The sequence below is a fragment of the Rhinolophus hipposideros genome (genome assembly GCF_964194185.1).
Source record: "Rhinolophus hipposideros genome assembly, chromosome: 21".
NCBI classification, from domain to species: Eukaryota; Metazoa; Chordata; class Mammalia; order Chiroptera; family Rhinolophidae; genus Rhinolophus; species Rhinolophus hipposideros.
The window spans coordinates 10,842,592-10,859,134 of NC_138067.1; the positions used below are offsets into that span (position 1 = coordinate 10,842,592).

The 16,543-nt window shown below is 51.6% G+C and overlaps 1 protein-coding gene across 6 annotated transcripts; it reads right to left on the minus strand.

The window, feature by feature from the left end:
• Window positions 1-2,856: 2,856 nt before the first annotated feature.
• On the minus strand, window positions 2,857-15,297 carry SLC38A7 (solute carrier family 38 member 7). 6 transcript variants are annotated; one of them, XM_081031678.1, is made up of 13 exons: window positions 15,259-15,297; window positions 14,499-14,712; window positions 13,960-14,259; window positions 12,966-13,386; window positions 12,110-12,308; window positions 11,736-11,874; window positions 10,778-10,876; window positions 10,097-10,154; window positions 9,780-9,894; window positions 8,324-8,471; window positions 7,581-7,780; window positions 6,710-6,764; window positions 2,857-4,918 (listed from the first exon to the last, which is right to left on the minus strand). In XM_081031678.1, the coding sequence occupies exons 4-13, from the start codon at window positions 13,233-13,235 to the stop codon at window positions 4,816-4,818; spliced, it is 1,386 nt and encodes a 461-aa protein (XP_080887804.1). In that variant the 5' UTR covers window positions 13,236-13,386; window positions 13,960-14,259; window positions 14,499-14,712; window positions 15,259-15,297; the 3' UTR covers window positions 2,857-4,815. The 6 variants fall into 6 exon arrangements, with proteins under 6 accessions (XP_080887804.1, XP_080887805.1, XP_080887802.1 ...); XM_081031679.1 differs by having other exon boundaries at window positions 14,499-14,624; window positions 15,255-15,285; XM_081031676.1 differs by lacking the exon at window positions 13,960-14,259 and having other exon boundaries at window positions 14,499-14,624; window positions 15,255-15,286.
• Between the last annotated feature and the right edge of the window lie 1,246 nt (window positions 15,298-16,543).

Sequence of the window (16,543 nt, forward strand, 5' to 3'; positions counted from 1 at the left end):
TGGCACTGGTTCCCACAGAGGTTTCTGCTCTGCTCTTTGTCTGTCATTTTTTCCAATTGGGGGGGGGGCAGTGGTATGCTCTATAGCCTGACTTATCTTACAGATCTCAGAGTTGTTGACTCTCCAGTTTGTTGTTAGGATGGAGTGAGCACTTCCAGAGCTTCTCGCATATTGGAGTGGAAACATCAATATCATTGTCCATGGAAGAATGACCAAATGGATGTATCTTGTGCTTGTTATCCCCGAGGAAACGCAAAGTGTTTGGAGAATAGAGTGTCTGCCTTCTTCCTGGCTACAGTGTCTCTGGCCTTCCTCCACACCTACTGAGCATTTTTTCATCGTGTCATAGCAGTGAATCATTACCAAATCTGGATTTTATAATACCTAATCTACATCTACGTGCACCTACACAATTAGATTCTGTGATTGATTGGGCTGATTCCCCCACCGGATTGGAAGGCCATAATCTAGAGATGGCCCTGCCCCAGTATAGGAGTGTCACTCAGAGGTATTGTACTAGGCAGCCGCCGAATCACCAGGTGCCCTAGTGACTCAGAAGTCAGAGTCTCCTCTGAGGTGCAGGCTCTTCACTTTCATAATCAGAAATTACACAGAGGCGACCTCTAGTGACCAAAAGAAGAAACTGCAGTTGCACACTCCCGGTCCTGGGAACTAACCAACATACTCCCTGCGATCTTCCAGGCACTTTACATAAAGTGTTATGCCATTTGTCCTCGGATTTCTAATGTCTACGTCTGCAAGGTGGATACCATCACGCCCACTTTATAGTTGAGGAAAGTGGGGTTCAGAGAACCCTACAGGTTGCGAGTCCCTAGAATGTAAGAGGCCGCTAGTGTTGAATGAGATCCAACCTAGGTTTCTCTGAGGCCAAAGCCTTTGTTCAGTCCACCAGTCCCCCTGCGATTCAAAATGTAGGGGCAACACTGGGAGGGTGAGCGATGCAGACCTCAGGCCCCACCCCAATCCACTGAATCAGACCTCGTATCCCAAGCAGATAAAATTTGGTATGTACTTTCACATTCAAGTTTAAGAAGCACCCTGACTCCCAGAAGTGGTAGGGGAAGCCCAGCCTGAGTCTTCCCAAGGAGAAACTCAATTTTCACCTTGGTTTTGTAAATATGGATTTCTGGTTACAAAGCATTTCTGTTCTTTTTCAAGTACTATCATTACATTGGCTCCACTGTACCCTTGGAGGTAATAAGGTTAGTGATTATCATTCCCATTTTAGAGATTGGGAATAAGCCCAGAGAGCTGAAGTGACTGCCCAGAGCCACTAGCCAGCAGGCTTCACACGGCTTGACGGAGATTGGCTGGGAGAGTGACCTGAGGGTTCCAGGAACTGGTGTTGGTGCCAGGATAGGAGTCGTAGGTTCCCGAGCTTGCCTTCTGGGGTCTGCAATCACCAGGCTGGTGATTAGAAATCACCAGGCTGCATGGCAGGAGGGCTGTCTGGCTCTAATGTTACTACCTGAGTGTCCCTGGGCGAGCTGTTTAACATCTCTTAGCTTCTGTTCCTTCAGAGAGTTGGTACCAAGACCAAGTGAGAATGATGCAAGTCAAGTACTGGCACAAGGCAGAACTCAACAAATGTCAGTTGATATTCACTCGTTTGTCTAACTATCGAGTACGTGCTATATGCTGAGCACTGGCTACGATAGCTGATGGACAAGGGAGACATGGCCCTGTTCCCACGGAGCTTATAGTCAAATGGGGCAGACTTTTGACTGTGATGTCTCAAGTGAGCAAAAGGCATATTTTGACATTGGCTGTGTTTGTCTTTGACATAAATGCAATCTCTCCTTCCTCAGTTCACTCAGAGACAGTGAAGTCAAGCCTTAAGCTCTTACCCCCTAGTCAGGTGTGAACCATGGCCCAAAGCTGTCCCACCCCTCTAACCTTTTGAAGTGTTTCCTCCTTGAAGAGTTCCCACCCCTACCACATGACTGGAGCAGGGAGGGGGGTGTAATAGAAGATGAGCTGGTTGGATAAGGGGGTGCAGCTTTGAAGATCATCCCAGAATGCTTTCCCATACTCAGGCAATACTCCACCTACAATGACCACTTTTCAGTTCCACAACCACGTTCCTCCTACCACAGGGCCTTTACATATGCAGTTCCCATGGCGTGGAAAGGTCTCCCCACTTCTCTTCATTCATTTTTACTCATCATTCAGGGCCAGCTCAAATGTTACTTCCTCCAGGAAGTTTTCCTTGACTCCCCAGATAGGCTCCGGGTCCGTAAATATAATATTCTATATTTTCCCTTCTTGATACACGTCACAATTTGCAAGTATATACTTGTGTGACCACTTGCTTAGCATCAGTCTTCCCCAACAGACTGAGCATGGAGCTGGTGTCTGTTTTGCTGAGTGTCTTCTCATCGGCACTGAGCATGGGGACTGGCTCACAACTAGGACAAAGGGGCATGCTCAATACATGCTTCTGAAAAGACGGGGTATCGATGCTCAGGATTTTGAAGTTCACCTAAAGAGTTAGGTCAGGGAGGGCCATGCAGCATGGCGGCCAATCTGAGGCTACAGCAGTGTATGGAAGACACAGTGAGGGCTTGAGCCAAGGCAGAGGCAGGAGGACAGGGGACCGAGGAGATTCCCAAGTCAGTGGGAAGGGCTCATGAGACGTGGAAGAAAAGGGAGGTGTGAAGAACCACTGTGGGTCCCCAGCACGGTCAATGGAGCGTGGTGGTGCCCATTCCTGAGGTGGGTTACAGACAATAAGTTAAAAGTTCTTGCCCCACCCCAACTCCTCCCCCCCAGCTTATCTTCCTCCTGTCAGTGGCCTGGACTCTGTCCCCAGCGCCAGACACAGGCCACACAGTTCAGCAGCACAAGCCCCTTTTTATTAACTATCCTCCTTGGTCTGAATGTGCACAAGAAAAGAAACAGTAAAATGTCCTGGGAAGGAGAGGGGGCTCGAGGTTAGGCCAAGTGGATTCCAGCTCCTTGTCCCAATTCGTTGGGTTTTGGGTAAGGACTTCCTTAGCTGCCCCCACCCCCAAAATCCAGCATTAGGAGGCTGTGCAGCCCTGCTGACCGGGCCATCCTCCTAACCTTGTCAGGCATGGGTGCTATGCAGCAGACAGAGAGCAAACAGCAGAGTGCGGCTGGCCCCAGGGACTGAGAGAATGTGAGGCAAGGCAGGTCACCCCGTCTGGGGACTGAGCAGGAGCCTATAGGCCTCCAGCCAGCCTCTGCTTCTGAGATCTGACTGCCTTGAGTGGCTGGCTGCTGGGCGGGTCCTCCTCCCACCTGAGGTTTTGGGCAGGAGGGGTCAGGGAAATGCCGGAGGTTTCAGGTAGAGGAAGCCTGATTCGGTGCCGGGTGTTGGCCACAATGGGTGGCCAAGGTGTTCAAAATGGGAATATGGAGCGAGAGTAGTTCCTCCTCATCCTGCCTGGAGCACAGTCCAGATGTGACCTCAAGGTGACTGACAGGCCACCAAGGCCAGGCCTGGTGGGCATGTGGGGCTGAAGTTGATGAGAGGGTTTTGCATGCCCTCACACGGCCCCAATACTTAAGTGAGCAGGAGAGATTGAGCTACTCAGAAAAATGGGATTGGGGGGTGAGGTGATGGGGTGGGGGAGGAGCAGAAAAGATCCTGATTGGAAGGGAAACTTCCAGGCTGGCATGCCTGCAGTCAAATGCTACCCAGTCAAGGAAAACTCAGTTGCCTTTCTTTTCTTCTTTTAAGGAGGGCGCAGCTCACAGTGGCCCATGCAGGGATTGAACTGGCAACACCAAGCTCCACCCAACTGAGCTAACCAGCCACCTCTCAGCTGCCTTTCTTATCTTTGGGCTACCATGCTGGGTAGAGTGGGTGGGGGTATGTGTGGAAGTGAAGGGCAATCATTAGAAGAAAAGATGACAGGTTTACCTTGATCGTAACCAGCCCAGCCTGCACAGGTCTGCAAGGGTCCCAGCCTTGTCCATCACCTACCCTTGTGCCCCTGAACAGAGGGGCCCACCTGGGATCTGAGAGAGGACAGACTCCCCGGCATGGGGAAAGCGAACGGCAGAGTACTCACAGCACCGTGGCACGGGACGCCCCTGGCCCCTGGCCGAGCCGGGCTGGCACCGTTTGTAAACATTAGACTTGGGGATGTCTGGGGATGGAGGAGGACATCTGGGTTTGGGTAATGACACAGGGCGAGGCCCCAAAGGCTTGGGAAATGTCAATCAGTTATGGGAAAGCAGGTGATAGGCTCCACGTGGGCCCAGGAGGGAGTGGACAAGACATGAATCTATCCGCCTCTGCGCATCTATGTGAATTCAGTGCTACCTTTGGAACTTGCCAGATCCCAAGTTCTGGCAAGTTGGTGAAGCCTCTGCTGGCTGGTCTGCCAAGAGACCAGAGCAGTTGCAGAGTGAGTCCTGGGCTAATGAAGTGTGCCTCTACTCAGGACTGGCTGCTCTGTGGACGATGGTGGCCTTTTGCTCACATTCCTTCTCCAGAGGGAGGTTAGGCTGCATCCTTTCTTCTGACCCTCTTCACCGATGGGTGCGAGGCATGGAGAAGTTGGGAGCTGGAGGAGTGGGGGAAGGTTGCCTTGTGATGCGAGACCTCCTACCATCCACGTCACTGCCAGGACAGTGGAGCAGGAAGGGAGCTGGGTTTGAGCTGCCCAGAGGTGTGGAGCCTGATTTCATCCCAGATCCGTCCCTGGAAAACGATGTCGGGTGTAGAGGTGAATGATGCCGTACTCCAGGTGGCCCTGCAGCAGTACGAGTTGGGTTCCTGTGTCCAGTGGCAAAGGCCATGTGTTCCCTGGGAGGCACTGGTTATGCCAAGAGATCCACAAAGACAGCATTGGCTGTCGTCTGGCCGAAGATGAAGGCTCCCAGGGTGACCAAGAGCACTCCGTAAAAGACCAGCACCCACCAGCTGTAGGGCAGAAGGAGAGAGGGGCCTGGTTAGTCAACACCCCCCTGACTCTGCAGACGTCTGATACATACATGTATCAGTGAGTTACCATAATTACTGAAATCTCTTTTCTTGTAGAACACCTCCTACTTCTCAAGGGCTTTTCATACAAAGGTTACTGCTGCTAGGTGTACGATCCCTAATCCACAGGTAAAGAGACCAAGGCTCATAGGATTGACTGGTCACAGCAAGCCAAGGGCAGGACCAGGATTGGAATGCATGTTTCCTGATGGAAAGATCTTCAGGAAAAAGCAGGCGACATAGAGTGTGAGCCATTTCATTAAAAAACAAAAAAACCCAAAAAAGGTGCTAAGCGAAATAAGTCAGACAGTAAAAGTAGAGAACCATATGATTTTACTGATATGTGGTATATAAAACTGAAAACAAAAAAAGGTCAAGACAAACAAATGAAGGAGCAAAAACTCATAGACATAGACAGTAGTTTAGGGGTTATCAGAGGGTAAGGGGGGCTCTAGAAGAGGATAAACGGGGTCTAATATATGGTGATGGAAGAACTGACTGGGTGGTGAACACACAATGGGATTTATAGATGATGCATTACAGAATTGTACACCTGAAATCTATGTAACTTTGCTAACAATTGTCACTCCAATAAACTTTAATTAAAAAAAAGCAAATATATGCATCAGAAATAGCAACAAGGTTATAACTGGGTATTAAGAATGATTTTATTTGCTTCCGTAGACTTGTCTGTGTTTTTTTAGGTTTTTTTTTTTCCATTAGCATATTTATTGGTAAGATGCAATGTTCCCAGAACGATGGAAAATAGTTTTTTTCTGCAAAGTACATTAACATATACGTTTACACTATTGTTTTTTTAGGTTTTATATAATGACTATTACTTGCATAATATATATTTTTAAAAAGCATGCAACCTATTCTCAGCCTCTTTACTATTCAGAGAAACATGCATATAAAAACAATGTGGTGTTTTTATATCTATTTAAAAAAAAATCTAGAAGCCTGTTATACACATAGTGCTGGCAGGGGAGTGGGAGCCAGGGTACTCTCATTCAGTGCTGCTGAGACTCTGCCTGGTACCGCCTTTGTGGAGGGTAATTTGTGCCAAAATAAAAATGAGCATGCCCTGTGACGTAGCAATTTCCTTCTAAGAATCGATCCTGCCAAGAACCTCCAACAGGTGTGTCAAGATGTGTATGTGTAAGAGTGTTCACATCCAGGGCACGTTCACACAGCAGAATATTCTGCAGCCCTTCAAAAGGGAACAAATGGATTGTCTTGTGTTGCCATAGAGTGATCTCCAAGGTACATGGTTAAATGGAACAACAAAAAAGGGCTAGTGGCAGAAAAGTGTGTCTGGCATGAAACCATTTTTGAAAAAACCAAACTCGATACAAAATCCCGTGTGTTTGTGTGTCCACATGCAGAGCGTTGCATACACAGACAGGCACACATGCCCAGAAGAGTCCAGAAGGGCACAGACCATGCTGATCGCATGGAGCTCTCTCAGGAGAAGGCATGTGGTAGCGAGTGGGCTGTGGGGGAAGAGGGACTTCACTGTTTCCTCTCAAGTCCTTTGGTAGTGTTTGAATTGTCATAACTAGCATGTTACCCATTGGAAAAAAAAAAGTATTTTCAAAACTCGTGTGTTTCAAAGTACGGAAGCCTCCTGGCCCCTGCTATGCTAAGGACCCTTTCCCCACAACACACAAGGCTACCTCCCGATGTAGCACCTCCCCTGAGAGGACCAAGGGCTGGGCCCTGCTTTACCTGGCTGGCTTGACTTCTTCCATCTCAGAGAGTTTGGCTTGAAGGAGGCACAGCCCTGGAAGAGAAGAGGCGGCTCTGAGAGCTTGGGTGGGCTCCCTCCCTCAGGCCCAGCCTCCTCCCTTATGGACAGGCAGTGGTGGTGGATGGAGAAGGGACTGTTTATCTTCCAGAAATGCTATTTCTGCCAGCCACACCCCGCTAAAGGTGCTAGATCTGCTCTCCTAGGAGAGGCGAGCATCTGACAGGCGCACCTTGGGCTGCAGGCAAGACTCAGAGCTAAAGGGGCAGCCGTGGAAGGTGACCCAGTGGCGCCTAGACTCCAGGGCCCTTCCTAGGACACTTCTGAGCAGATGTGGTCCCCTTGCTCCAAGGAAAGTGGCAAGGGCTTTTCTAGGTGGTCTAAAAAGAAATCAGCTGGGTATTGTCAGAACTCATGGCTGGGAAGATGGGACAGTTTTCTAAGGGATCTGGTGGCAGACCCATGTCTGAAAGGCAGATCTCCTGGCTTTTGTGTCAGGGTGCTGCCACCAGATCCCATTGCCCTCTGGGGACTGAACCAGCCAGATTCCTGATGGTCATGAAGCAGCAGAGACTTGAATGGAGGCTTAAGGGTATAGGATGTGGACTTGGGCAGACTTGAAGTTGAAAGGCTCTGTTATTCGTTAGGTGAGTTTGTTACCCTCCCTGAATCTCACATCTCCCCATCAGTCAAACAGTGTCAACTATATCTTCTTTTTGGGAGATGATGCTTGCATAGGGGTTGGCACAGAGCCTGTGGAGGGGGACAGTGAATGCCTGTGGTTGCTCTCCCCACACAGGTGAGCAAGCGAGGAGCTGAGGCCGTGAGGCCCTGGGAGCCAGGGGCCCGCACCTGGGAAGACGAAGATGAAGCAGGCGGCCAGGCCTCCGATGACTGAGATGACCTTGCCGATGTCAGGGATGAAGAGCGCCAGGAGCAGGGTGAGCAGGAACCAGACCAGCGTCTGCAGCACTCGCCTCCGCCGCTCCCGCCCCACGTCCTCCTCCACTGGCACCCCCTGGTAGCGCAGCCACAGGCCCTCGACCACCGCCCTGCCCACAGGGAGAGGGCTCAGCCTCAGGCGCACCAGCTAACAGCCCCACCTCCAGCTCCCGGAGCCAGACCCCCGGCTGGGCAGATGGGCATGAGGCAGGCCCTGATCCCTGAGCCCCTTTCCTCTCCTGTAAAGTGGGCCTCCTTGCCCTCTTCTCGGGCGGCCTTGGGGTCTGCGTGAGATGGTCAATGAGAAGAGCTTAGTGCCCTGCTAGGCCCAGGACGTGCTCACCCGGCGGGAACTGATGCTGTTCTTCTCCTGGAAAGGAAAGGGCTGGGATACCCAGAAGGCTGTGTGTTCAGAAAAGAATCTAGGCTAGAGGTTCTCATAGGACTCACAGAATGTTCTGGGAACTCTGGGACAAAAAAGACCCCAAGACCCGACTGGGGTACTTGCAGGACCATGCTCGGCACTCGGCACTGTTTCCTATGGGCTTCAATTTCTCCTTCTACAAAGTGGGCTCCGCACAAGGCCATATGATCATGTTCAAAGTGTTTTCAGGGTCCCCGAGGGAGCATGCCAGTGGGGTGGGGGGACTCACCGCCCACAGAAGTGCAGGATGGAGTAGGAGGTGAGCACACTCAGGATGATGAAGGCCCGGGCCACAGCCACCGCCATGTCATTGGAGGGATAGGACAGGAGCACGTCAGGGTCCACAGACGCTCCAAAGGTCAGGAAGCCACAGATGCCTGAGGGCAGGGACAGGAGGGCTGGGTTGGGGCCACCCTGGGAGGGTAAGGCTGAATGGACCGTTCACTGCTGGATGTGACATCAGATGGGGTGGGCGTTGGAGCAGGTCCGGAGGCTTACAGGGTGGCGGGCTGGGATCAGAAGCTTCCCTCCCTGACTTCTCACACCCACCCTCCCCGCCACCTTTCTGATCTTGCACTCGCCCAGCACGGTCCTGCCTCAGGCTTCTGCACTAACTTTCTGTCTGCCCAGCCCTTCATGCTGCCATCTCCTCATCATGCAGGTCTCAGACAAGCCCAGCCCGTCCACAATGACCCCCACCCTCAATGCTATCTCACAACACCCTGTGATTTTCTTCACAGCACTCCCCTCTCTGAAATATTTTCATACTTGTGTATTGTCTGTTTCCCCAACCAGAGCATGAGCCCCAGGAGCGCAGGGACTCTGCCCATTTGCCTCTCACTCCTGGCTCTGTCTTCAGAGGTAGAACAGTGCTGGCCCCAGAACTGTCTGGAGAAGGAATCACAGGGCCATCCTTCCTGGTCTTCCAGTCCTGCTTCTTCATCCAGACCATTTTGCACGTAGCACCTGCAGCCATCTTTCAACGAGCCATGTTCCTGCTTGAAATGTTTCCTGTCTGGCTCCCAACAGTCCTCAAGGCCCCACAGGCTCTGGCCCCAGTCCCTGTCTGGCCTCAGGGACTGTCCCCTGCCCCGAACTTGCTCCTCTACAGCTATACAGACCTTTCTCCTGTCCCAGCCTCAGGGATTGGCATTTTCTGGTCCCTCTGTCTGGAATGCTCTTCCCCCAGCGCTTGAGGTTCTGGCTCCTTCTCATCATTTGGGCCTCCCCAAATGCCAACGCCTCACAGAGGAGTCTTTTGTGATCGACCCCCCTAAATTGCCCCCCCCCAATCCCACTCACATCTTCTCTGTTTCACTGTCACCATGGTACACGTCACTGTCTGAAATTCTTTACTGATTCCTGCTCCGCTCTAGTAAGACCGCCTCTCTGACTAGACTGTCAATTCCACGAGGGCAGGACCAGGTCTATCTATCTCCACGGCATTCCCCATGCCGAGAGCAGTTCCTGGCACTTACTAGGCACCAGTGGAGAGCTGTTGAATGAATGGATGAATACATCTCTCTCATCTGACCCAAGGCAGCCACGTTTAAGCCAATGCCTACAGAAGGGTTTGGTGTGCTAAGCGTGAACGGCTGTCCCCAGGAAAGTTGAACCAGAGGATCTGGGGACAAAGAAGGAAAATGGGAGCACTCCAAGCCTGGCCTTTGAAGGGGAGCACTCACCTGTGCCCATGTAGACAGCAAGAGCTATGACCATGGCGGCTGTCACCACCCCGCCCCAGGTCTTCACCTCGGGGCGCTGCATGCTGTTGAAGATAGGCACACTGCTCACGTGGCACTGTCAGGGTGAAGGTCACAGTTATGGTGGGGAAGTGACCTCACCCCCGGTTTCCAGAGGGAGGTACCCTGGGGGCAAAGGGGACAAGGGACAAAGGGCAAGTCCTGGGGCCCCCACTCCATCCTTCCTCCCAAGGTTTCCCCATCCTGCCTGGAATGTGGGCTCCATCATAGAGTAAGGAGTGAGCTAAGGCAACTGGCACCTGAAATCCAAAGCAGATGGTGGGCATGGCATTGAACATGGCTATCCAGGAGGTTGGCCTGTGGACAAACACACAAGAATCTGCTGCCTGTGAACCTCACAGAGCCACCAACAACCCTCTGCCCATAACTCTTCATTCAGCCCACTATGATCTCCACCAACTAGCATCTACACATCCAAGCCACAGAAATCTGGGAATGAGGAGAAGACACATCTCCATTTCACAGGTCAGTAAACTGAGGTTCTGCAAGGCCCTCCTGGAACCAAAATCCAGAATTTCTGGCTCCTGCACTGGAGCTTTTGCTTTTCCGGCTTGCTCTCTTCAAGAAAAGGGAAATGACAAAACAGACTCATCTTTACATAGCAGATACAGAAATTACAGATGAGCACGAGTTAGAAAAATATGCAATTCCACCCTGGTAGTCTCCACACCTGAGGCCTAGTCTCATGTTGGCTCATCTATTGGATGTCAGTGGCAAAGTCTTCCTTCTCTGGTTCTCATTTTTCCCTCCAGTAAAAATATCGGGATCTCTTGCTCCTTCCCACAATGCCCACGAGTCAAGCCCCGATGACCTAATGAGCCTTGAGAAGAGAACCTGTGTGGCCTTCTGATGTCTGACCCAGCACCTCTTGGGGCCCAAGTGGTGGCTTCTACCCCGTGGCCCCTGGGGTCCTCACCCACCTGGTTAGGATGTCCCCTGGGGTCATCTCTTTATCTGGCCAGAAGTATTTGATGATAACGATGGCAGTGACATACCATGTGCCCACCACGCTCAGGAAGCTGCGGGAAGAATGGACTGAACTTCCTCCTCCCTCGCCCCAGGCGCCCTTTGTCTGATTCCACCCCAGGGGCATCCACGTGCAGCTCTAGTGACCACAGTGTCTACTGAATGATCTGGGAGGCTATTCCAAGCAAAGACTCAAGGAATGCGTGAGAAATAAATTTGGAGAAACTGGCCATAGCGAGGAGGGAGCTGGACCCCAACAGGAGGCCAGAATGACATTTCTGACCATTAGGACATGCATGGTTCAGGTCCATGGCTTGGACGACTGGGCTTCAAAGCTCATCTCCTATTTTAGTCAGAGCAGCCGCCCCTTGGCGAGGGCTGTGAGCAGGGACTTTGAGAATGAGGGCCTTTGAGATACTGGAGGTAAAAGGGTTGAAGGTACAAATACTGGAATGTCAACATTAAAGGGCACCATGGAGACAGCTGAGTGTGTGACCCTGTCCGTTATGGATCACAGGAAACAGCTTAGAATGCCATGGCTTTTCAGATCATAAGCCAGGAAGCCTCTCCCTTCATAAAAAGCCAGGCTGACAATCCCAACTGATCAAAATTCCCATTCTCCCTGGGAAAGCCAGGGCCCAGGCCAGGAGGCTGTCTTCACACACCTGATTATCACCTGTCCCTTCTTTGACAAGGACATTGGAGCTGAGTATCCCACTGATACAAAGGGCCACTGCCTCCCTTGTCCCTGACATAAAAGGAAGACTTATGCTGGAACCCCTGCAAGCCCTGGTCCGCCCTGCCTTGCCCACTCTTGCTGCCCCAAGGCAAGGTGGCATCTCCAGCTGCCCCTGGGTCTCCAGGTGCCTATGATCAGAGCTGTCTGGCCCAGGCTGGGGTGGGGCCTCAAACCTGGCATATTTCTGGAAGCCGATCTCCCTGGGAATGGAAAGGGGCAGGATGAAGAGGAAGGCAGTGAGGCTGATGGTGAACTTGCGGTCTGTGTACCAGGGGCTGCCACCCTCAGGGTCCTTTGCCATCACAGCTATAACTGCACAGGGAAGAAGGAGGGAGCGTCATGCCAGGTGGCTGCAGGGTGTGGCCCTCCTGCTCCGCTGGGCCTCAGGACTTCCATCTGTCTCATGGGCACAGCAGCCAGGAGGGAGGATTTCCAGATAAGTGCCGGGCCCAGGCTCTGCCTGGGGCAGGTGTTCCATGCCCTTCCCTTCCCCCCAGAACCCCCAGGGCCAAGGTGAAGGGATGAGGTAGCTACTAGGGAAACTCACTCTTGTCCTGCTGGTCCCCGATGATGATGAGGAAGGCGATGCAGGTGCCGAACGTGTAGATGGCAATGGACACCTCACACAGCACGCCCGTCAGCTTGCCACACACCGCCCATACCACCTCCTGGTAGGTCCGCTCATTGCTGGCCTGGGAGCAGTAGGCCAGGATGACAAGGCCACTGATGATGAAAACCAGCATGCCCTGTGAGCAGCGACAGAGCAAGAGGGGTGGGGACGGCCGGGCAGCAAAGGGCAGCCTGGTCTTGCTCAGCATTTACTGGGCCAGTGTCCAGAGCCGGTTGGCACATTAACCTCACTTTGTAGGGCAAGTTTAATAGATTACTGGAGGTTGCCAAACTGAGATTTTCTTTAAAAACAAAAGTTTTGTGGAAAATTTCAAACATACACACAGGTAGATAGAATGGTACAATGGATACACCTGTCACTCAGCTTCAAAAATCATCAATGCATGGCCAATTTTGTTTCATCTGTTCCTTCTACTCTGGATTATTTTGAAGAAAATACAAGCTATCATATCATTTCAACAGCAAATATTACAGCACACAGTTCTAAAAGATAAGGGCCCGCTTTTTAAACATAACCACAAGATTATTAAACATGTAATTGATGTCAAATTTCCCTGATTGCTGGGAAGGCTTTTGAAGCCTTGTCTGGGCTCAGAGGAAAGAATGCGGGAATAGAACAGTAATGCCTCCCGTGCGTGTGTGGGGGGGAGGGGGGAACAGTGGTAGCATGTATCACCTACTGACAATCCCTGATCCGAAGCCTCCCCTTTGAGGTAGAGAGGCCATACCCACCAACTGAACTGCCTTTCTGCCCACTCGGCCTGCACACTCACCATCTGCAGCATGACGCCAGCTGCCACGCCCCCGGCAGTGCTGAAGGCTGCTGGGAAGTTGAGTAACCCTGCACCCAGGCAGGCATTGACTACGATGAAGATGGCCCCAAATGTAGAAGTGGTGCCTCTGCTCAGACCTTCAGGGGAGGCCTCCCCCTCACTCTTGGGGTTTGTGTCCACGCAAGGACTCTGCAGCAGACGGGCCCGCTCCCCCGGGTCTGTGCTGAAGTCCCACTCGCCAGGGTCACTGTTGATGCTGACTTGGGCCATGGCCCTGGGAGACCTCTTCCTGTAGGGTCTGCAGATTCTGCTTCACGACCACATCCCCCGGGCAGCTGAGGCAAGACCTTCGGCTGGTGGGAGGCACCAGCCTGTTTGGGCTATTCTGCTAGGAGGCTTGTGGGCTCTGGCTCATCCTGGCCTAGATGGGGAAAGGCAGGTACAAGCGTTATCCTGAGGTGGGCACAGAAAGGTGAAACAAATTTCCCATGATCACATGGCTGGGATTCAAACCCAGGTGTGCCTCTGTGTAGAAGACTGGGTGCCCCAGCATGGGATGGCAGAGACAGAAATAGGTCAGAGGCAAACCCTACTTGTTTCAGACTTACAGACCCGTAAGGTAAAAAGACATAGACATAAAAGAGAGGGGTACTAACATGTCAGCACTAGAGAGAGGCCATATGGGGAAGGAGTGTCACGGACGTATCTAATTCAGTCCTTATGAAAGAGGTCACAAAGCTTTGGAGAGATCAAATCACTGACCCAGGGTCACATATTAGCAAGTTGCAGAGCAGGATTTGGACCCAGATCTATCTGGATTTCCAGCCTGTTTCCACACCACAGAGTCCCAAGAGTATCCCTTACTCAGAACTGTGGGCATTTCAATGTGTTACAGCCCAGCACATCTCCCTCCAGTCCACAGTCTAAATTCTGCATAGCTTTCAAAGCCCCTCCAAATTCAGGTCAGTTCTCACTCTTTGCGCACGTGACTGACCTAACCGCTGTTCATCACAGGAGCATTCCCTCTGATGCCCTCAGCACACCGGTGGTTTAGAACTGGTTTAGAACGGCAAAGGAAGCCCCCTGGGTAGTCAGACGCTTTGCATTGCTTCTGATGAAGGTCAAGCACAGTTGGGAATGGTATACTCATGAGAGGGGAAGGGAAAGTGCGGGTGCTCTTGGATATTTGTCACCATGCATGCAATCAAAGGACCAGCTCCAGAGGAAATATCTTTCCGCTGGCTCCAAGTCCAGAAAGATCAATCAGATGCCACAGAACTTCCTCTTACGCAACCTGCCATCCAGCCAGCAACCCAGAAAAAAAAAAAACAAAAGCAGTGAGTAGTGGAGGAAGAGTCTTGGGCTCCCAGGCTTCCAGCAGCGCTAGAGACAGGGCCCTGTGAAGTGAGTGCCACCAGAGCTGTGAGACCGCCTCAACCCTGCTCACATCTCAGACAGAGGTCTCAGCCGTGGCCCAGGACCTCTCAGCCTGCCCTCCCCTCAAAGCACTCACCTCCATTGTCCCCCGCTTACCTGCTCTTTCCACCTGATGGGCTATGGCGGAGGGGGCTTGCACCTTACAGCTCCTTCTCCCCAAAGATCTGGGATCTGATTCTCCTCCCTTCTCTCGCTGGCCCCAATTTCTTCTTTCTCACAGCTCTACCTGAAACGTGCGGTCAGCAGAAAGAGGAGTCTGAGCTGTTTTCGTGCTGGTCAGCAGAGCACAGGGAACTGAGCCGCTCTGACTCTGTCATAGAAGAGAGCACCAGACCGGTCAGGGAAACAGGCCCCCGGAGGGAAAGAGGCTAGGCTGAGGTCACAGTGGGGAGGTGGCAGACCAGAACCAGAAGCCCGATGCAGCATGCTCAGGCCAGAGCTGTAACCACCGCCGTCCGCAGGGCCCTCAGATCCCTACAGGAGCAGGTGCCCGCTCTGGCCTGGGGCGGGATCCCAGTACCGTGAGGGGTGGCGGCACTGGGAGGGGAAGCATGGCGCCCCGGGAGCGGAGGGGACGACCCCGTGCCTGAAGGGAGGCGAGCGGGGTTCTGTGGGGTACACGGGGGAGGGGCTCCAGGGCCCGACCCCGGCCCAGGACTGGGTGGAGACTGGGTAGTGACCGGCAGGGCTACGGCGCGGCACAGCCGGCCGAGCGGGGCGCGGGCGGGGGGCCCAGGACGCCAGGCCTCGGAGCCCTGCAGGGAGAGGGCAGGGTTCGGCCTCGCTCGGGACCTGGGGACCCGTGGACCTGAAGCTTCCACCCCACACGGCGGCCACCGCCTGCCCACCTACCTACCGAGCTTCACGCCGGAGCCGGCTGCGCGGACACGTGAACAGCAGTCACATGATCACTGGGGCCTGGGCGAGCCCGGGACACCCTGGGATTTGTAGTTTCCGTAGGCGGTATTCCCACGTATGTATGTACCGTACTGTACACTGATCACTTGTTGGACAGCCGAGTTGTTTGCAGCTTTGTACAGCGTAGGGAATAGAGTCGATGCAATTGTAGCAGCTATGTACAATCTCAGAGGAGTAGTGGATTGGAGGAGAGGGGTTATCACTTTGTGCGGGGTGTAAATGTCTAACTACTACATTGTTTTGTACACTTGAAACTAATACAAAAAAACCCCCATAAAAGCTTTATGGAGTTTTAGGCACTTCCTCCATAAAATAGATCCGTGTAATGTGTCCAATACAGTGGTTTTTAGCATATTCACAGAGTTTTGCAGCCATAGCCGCTCTCTCATTTCAGCATTGTCATCCTTCTTCCCCCCAAACCCTGTAACCATTAGCAGTCACCTGCTGTATCCTTCCCTCCCCTAAGCCCCTGGCAACCACTAACCTATTTTGTGCTTTGGATGAACTCTTTTCAAGTTTCATCCATGTTGGAGCATATTAGTACTTCCTTCCTTTTTATTGCTGAATAACATTCCATGGTATCACTAGACCACATTTTGTTTATTCATTCATCCAGTTGATTGGACATTTGTGTTGTTTCCACTTTTTGGCTGTTGTGAATAATGCTGCTGTGAACATTCACGTACAAGTTTTTGTGGGATGCATATTTTCATTTATCTTGAGAATATACACTTATGTAGGAGTACAATTGCTGGGTTGAATAGTAACCCTGTTTAACTTTTTGAAGAATTTGTTGGACTGTTTCCCAAAACAGCTCCACCATTTTACATTCCTATCAACATTGTGTGAGGATTCCAATTTCTCTACATTTTTGATTATTGCCATCCTGGAAGGTGTGGAGTGATTTTCATAGTGGTTTTGATTTGCATTTCACTGATGACTAACGTTAGCACCTTTTCATGGGCTTCTTTGGCCAATTGTGTGTCTTCTCTGGAGAAATGTCTATTCAGAATTTTTTCCCAGTTATTAATTGGGCCATTTGTCTTTTTATTCTTGAGCTGTGTTCTTTATATATTCTGGATACAAATCCCTTGTCAGATATGCATGTATATTTGCAATACTATTCTCAAGATTTTTTTTTAAGATTATCATTTTAAAAAAGAAAACTTTGGTCTTTCAATTATTAGATATAAACCAATAATTTCTATGAAGAAAATTCCACA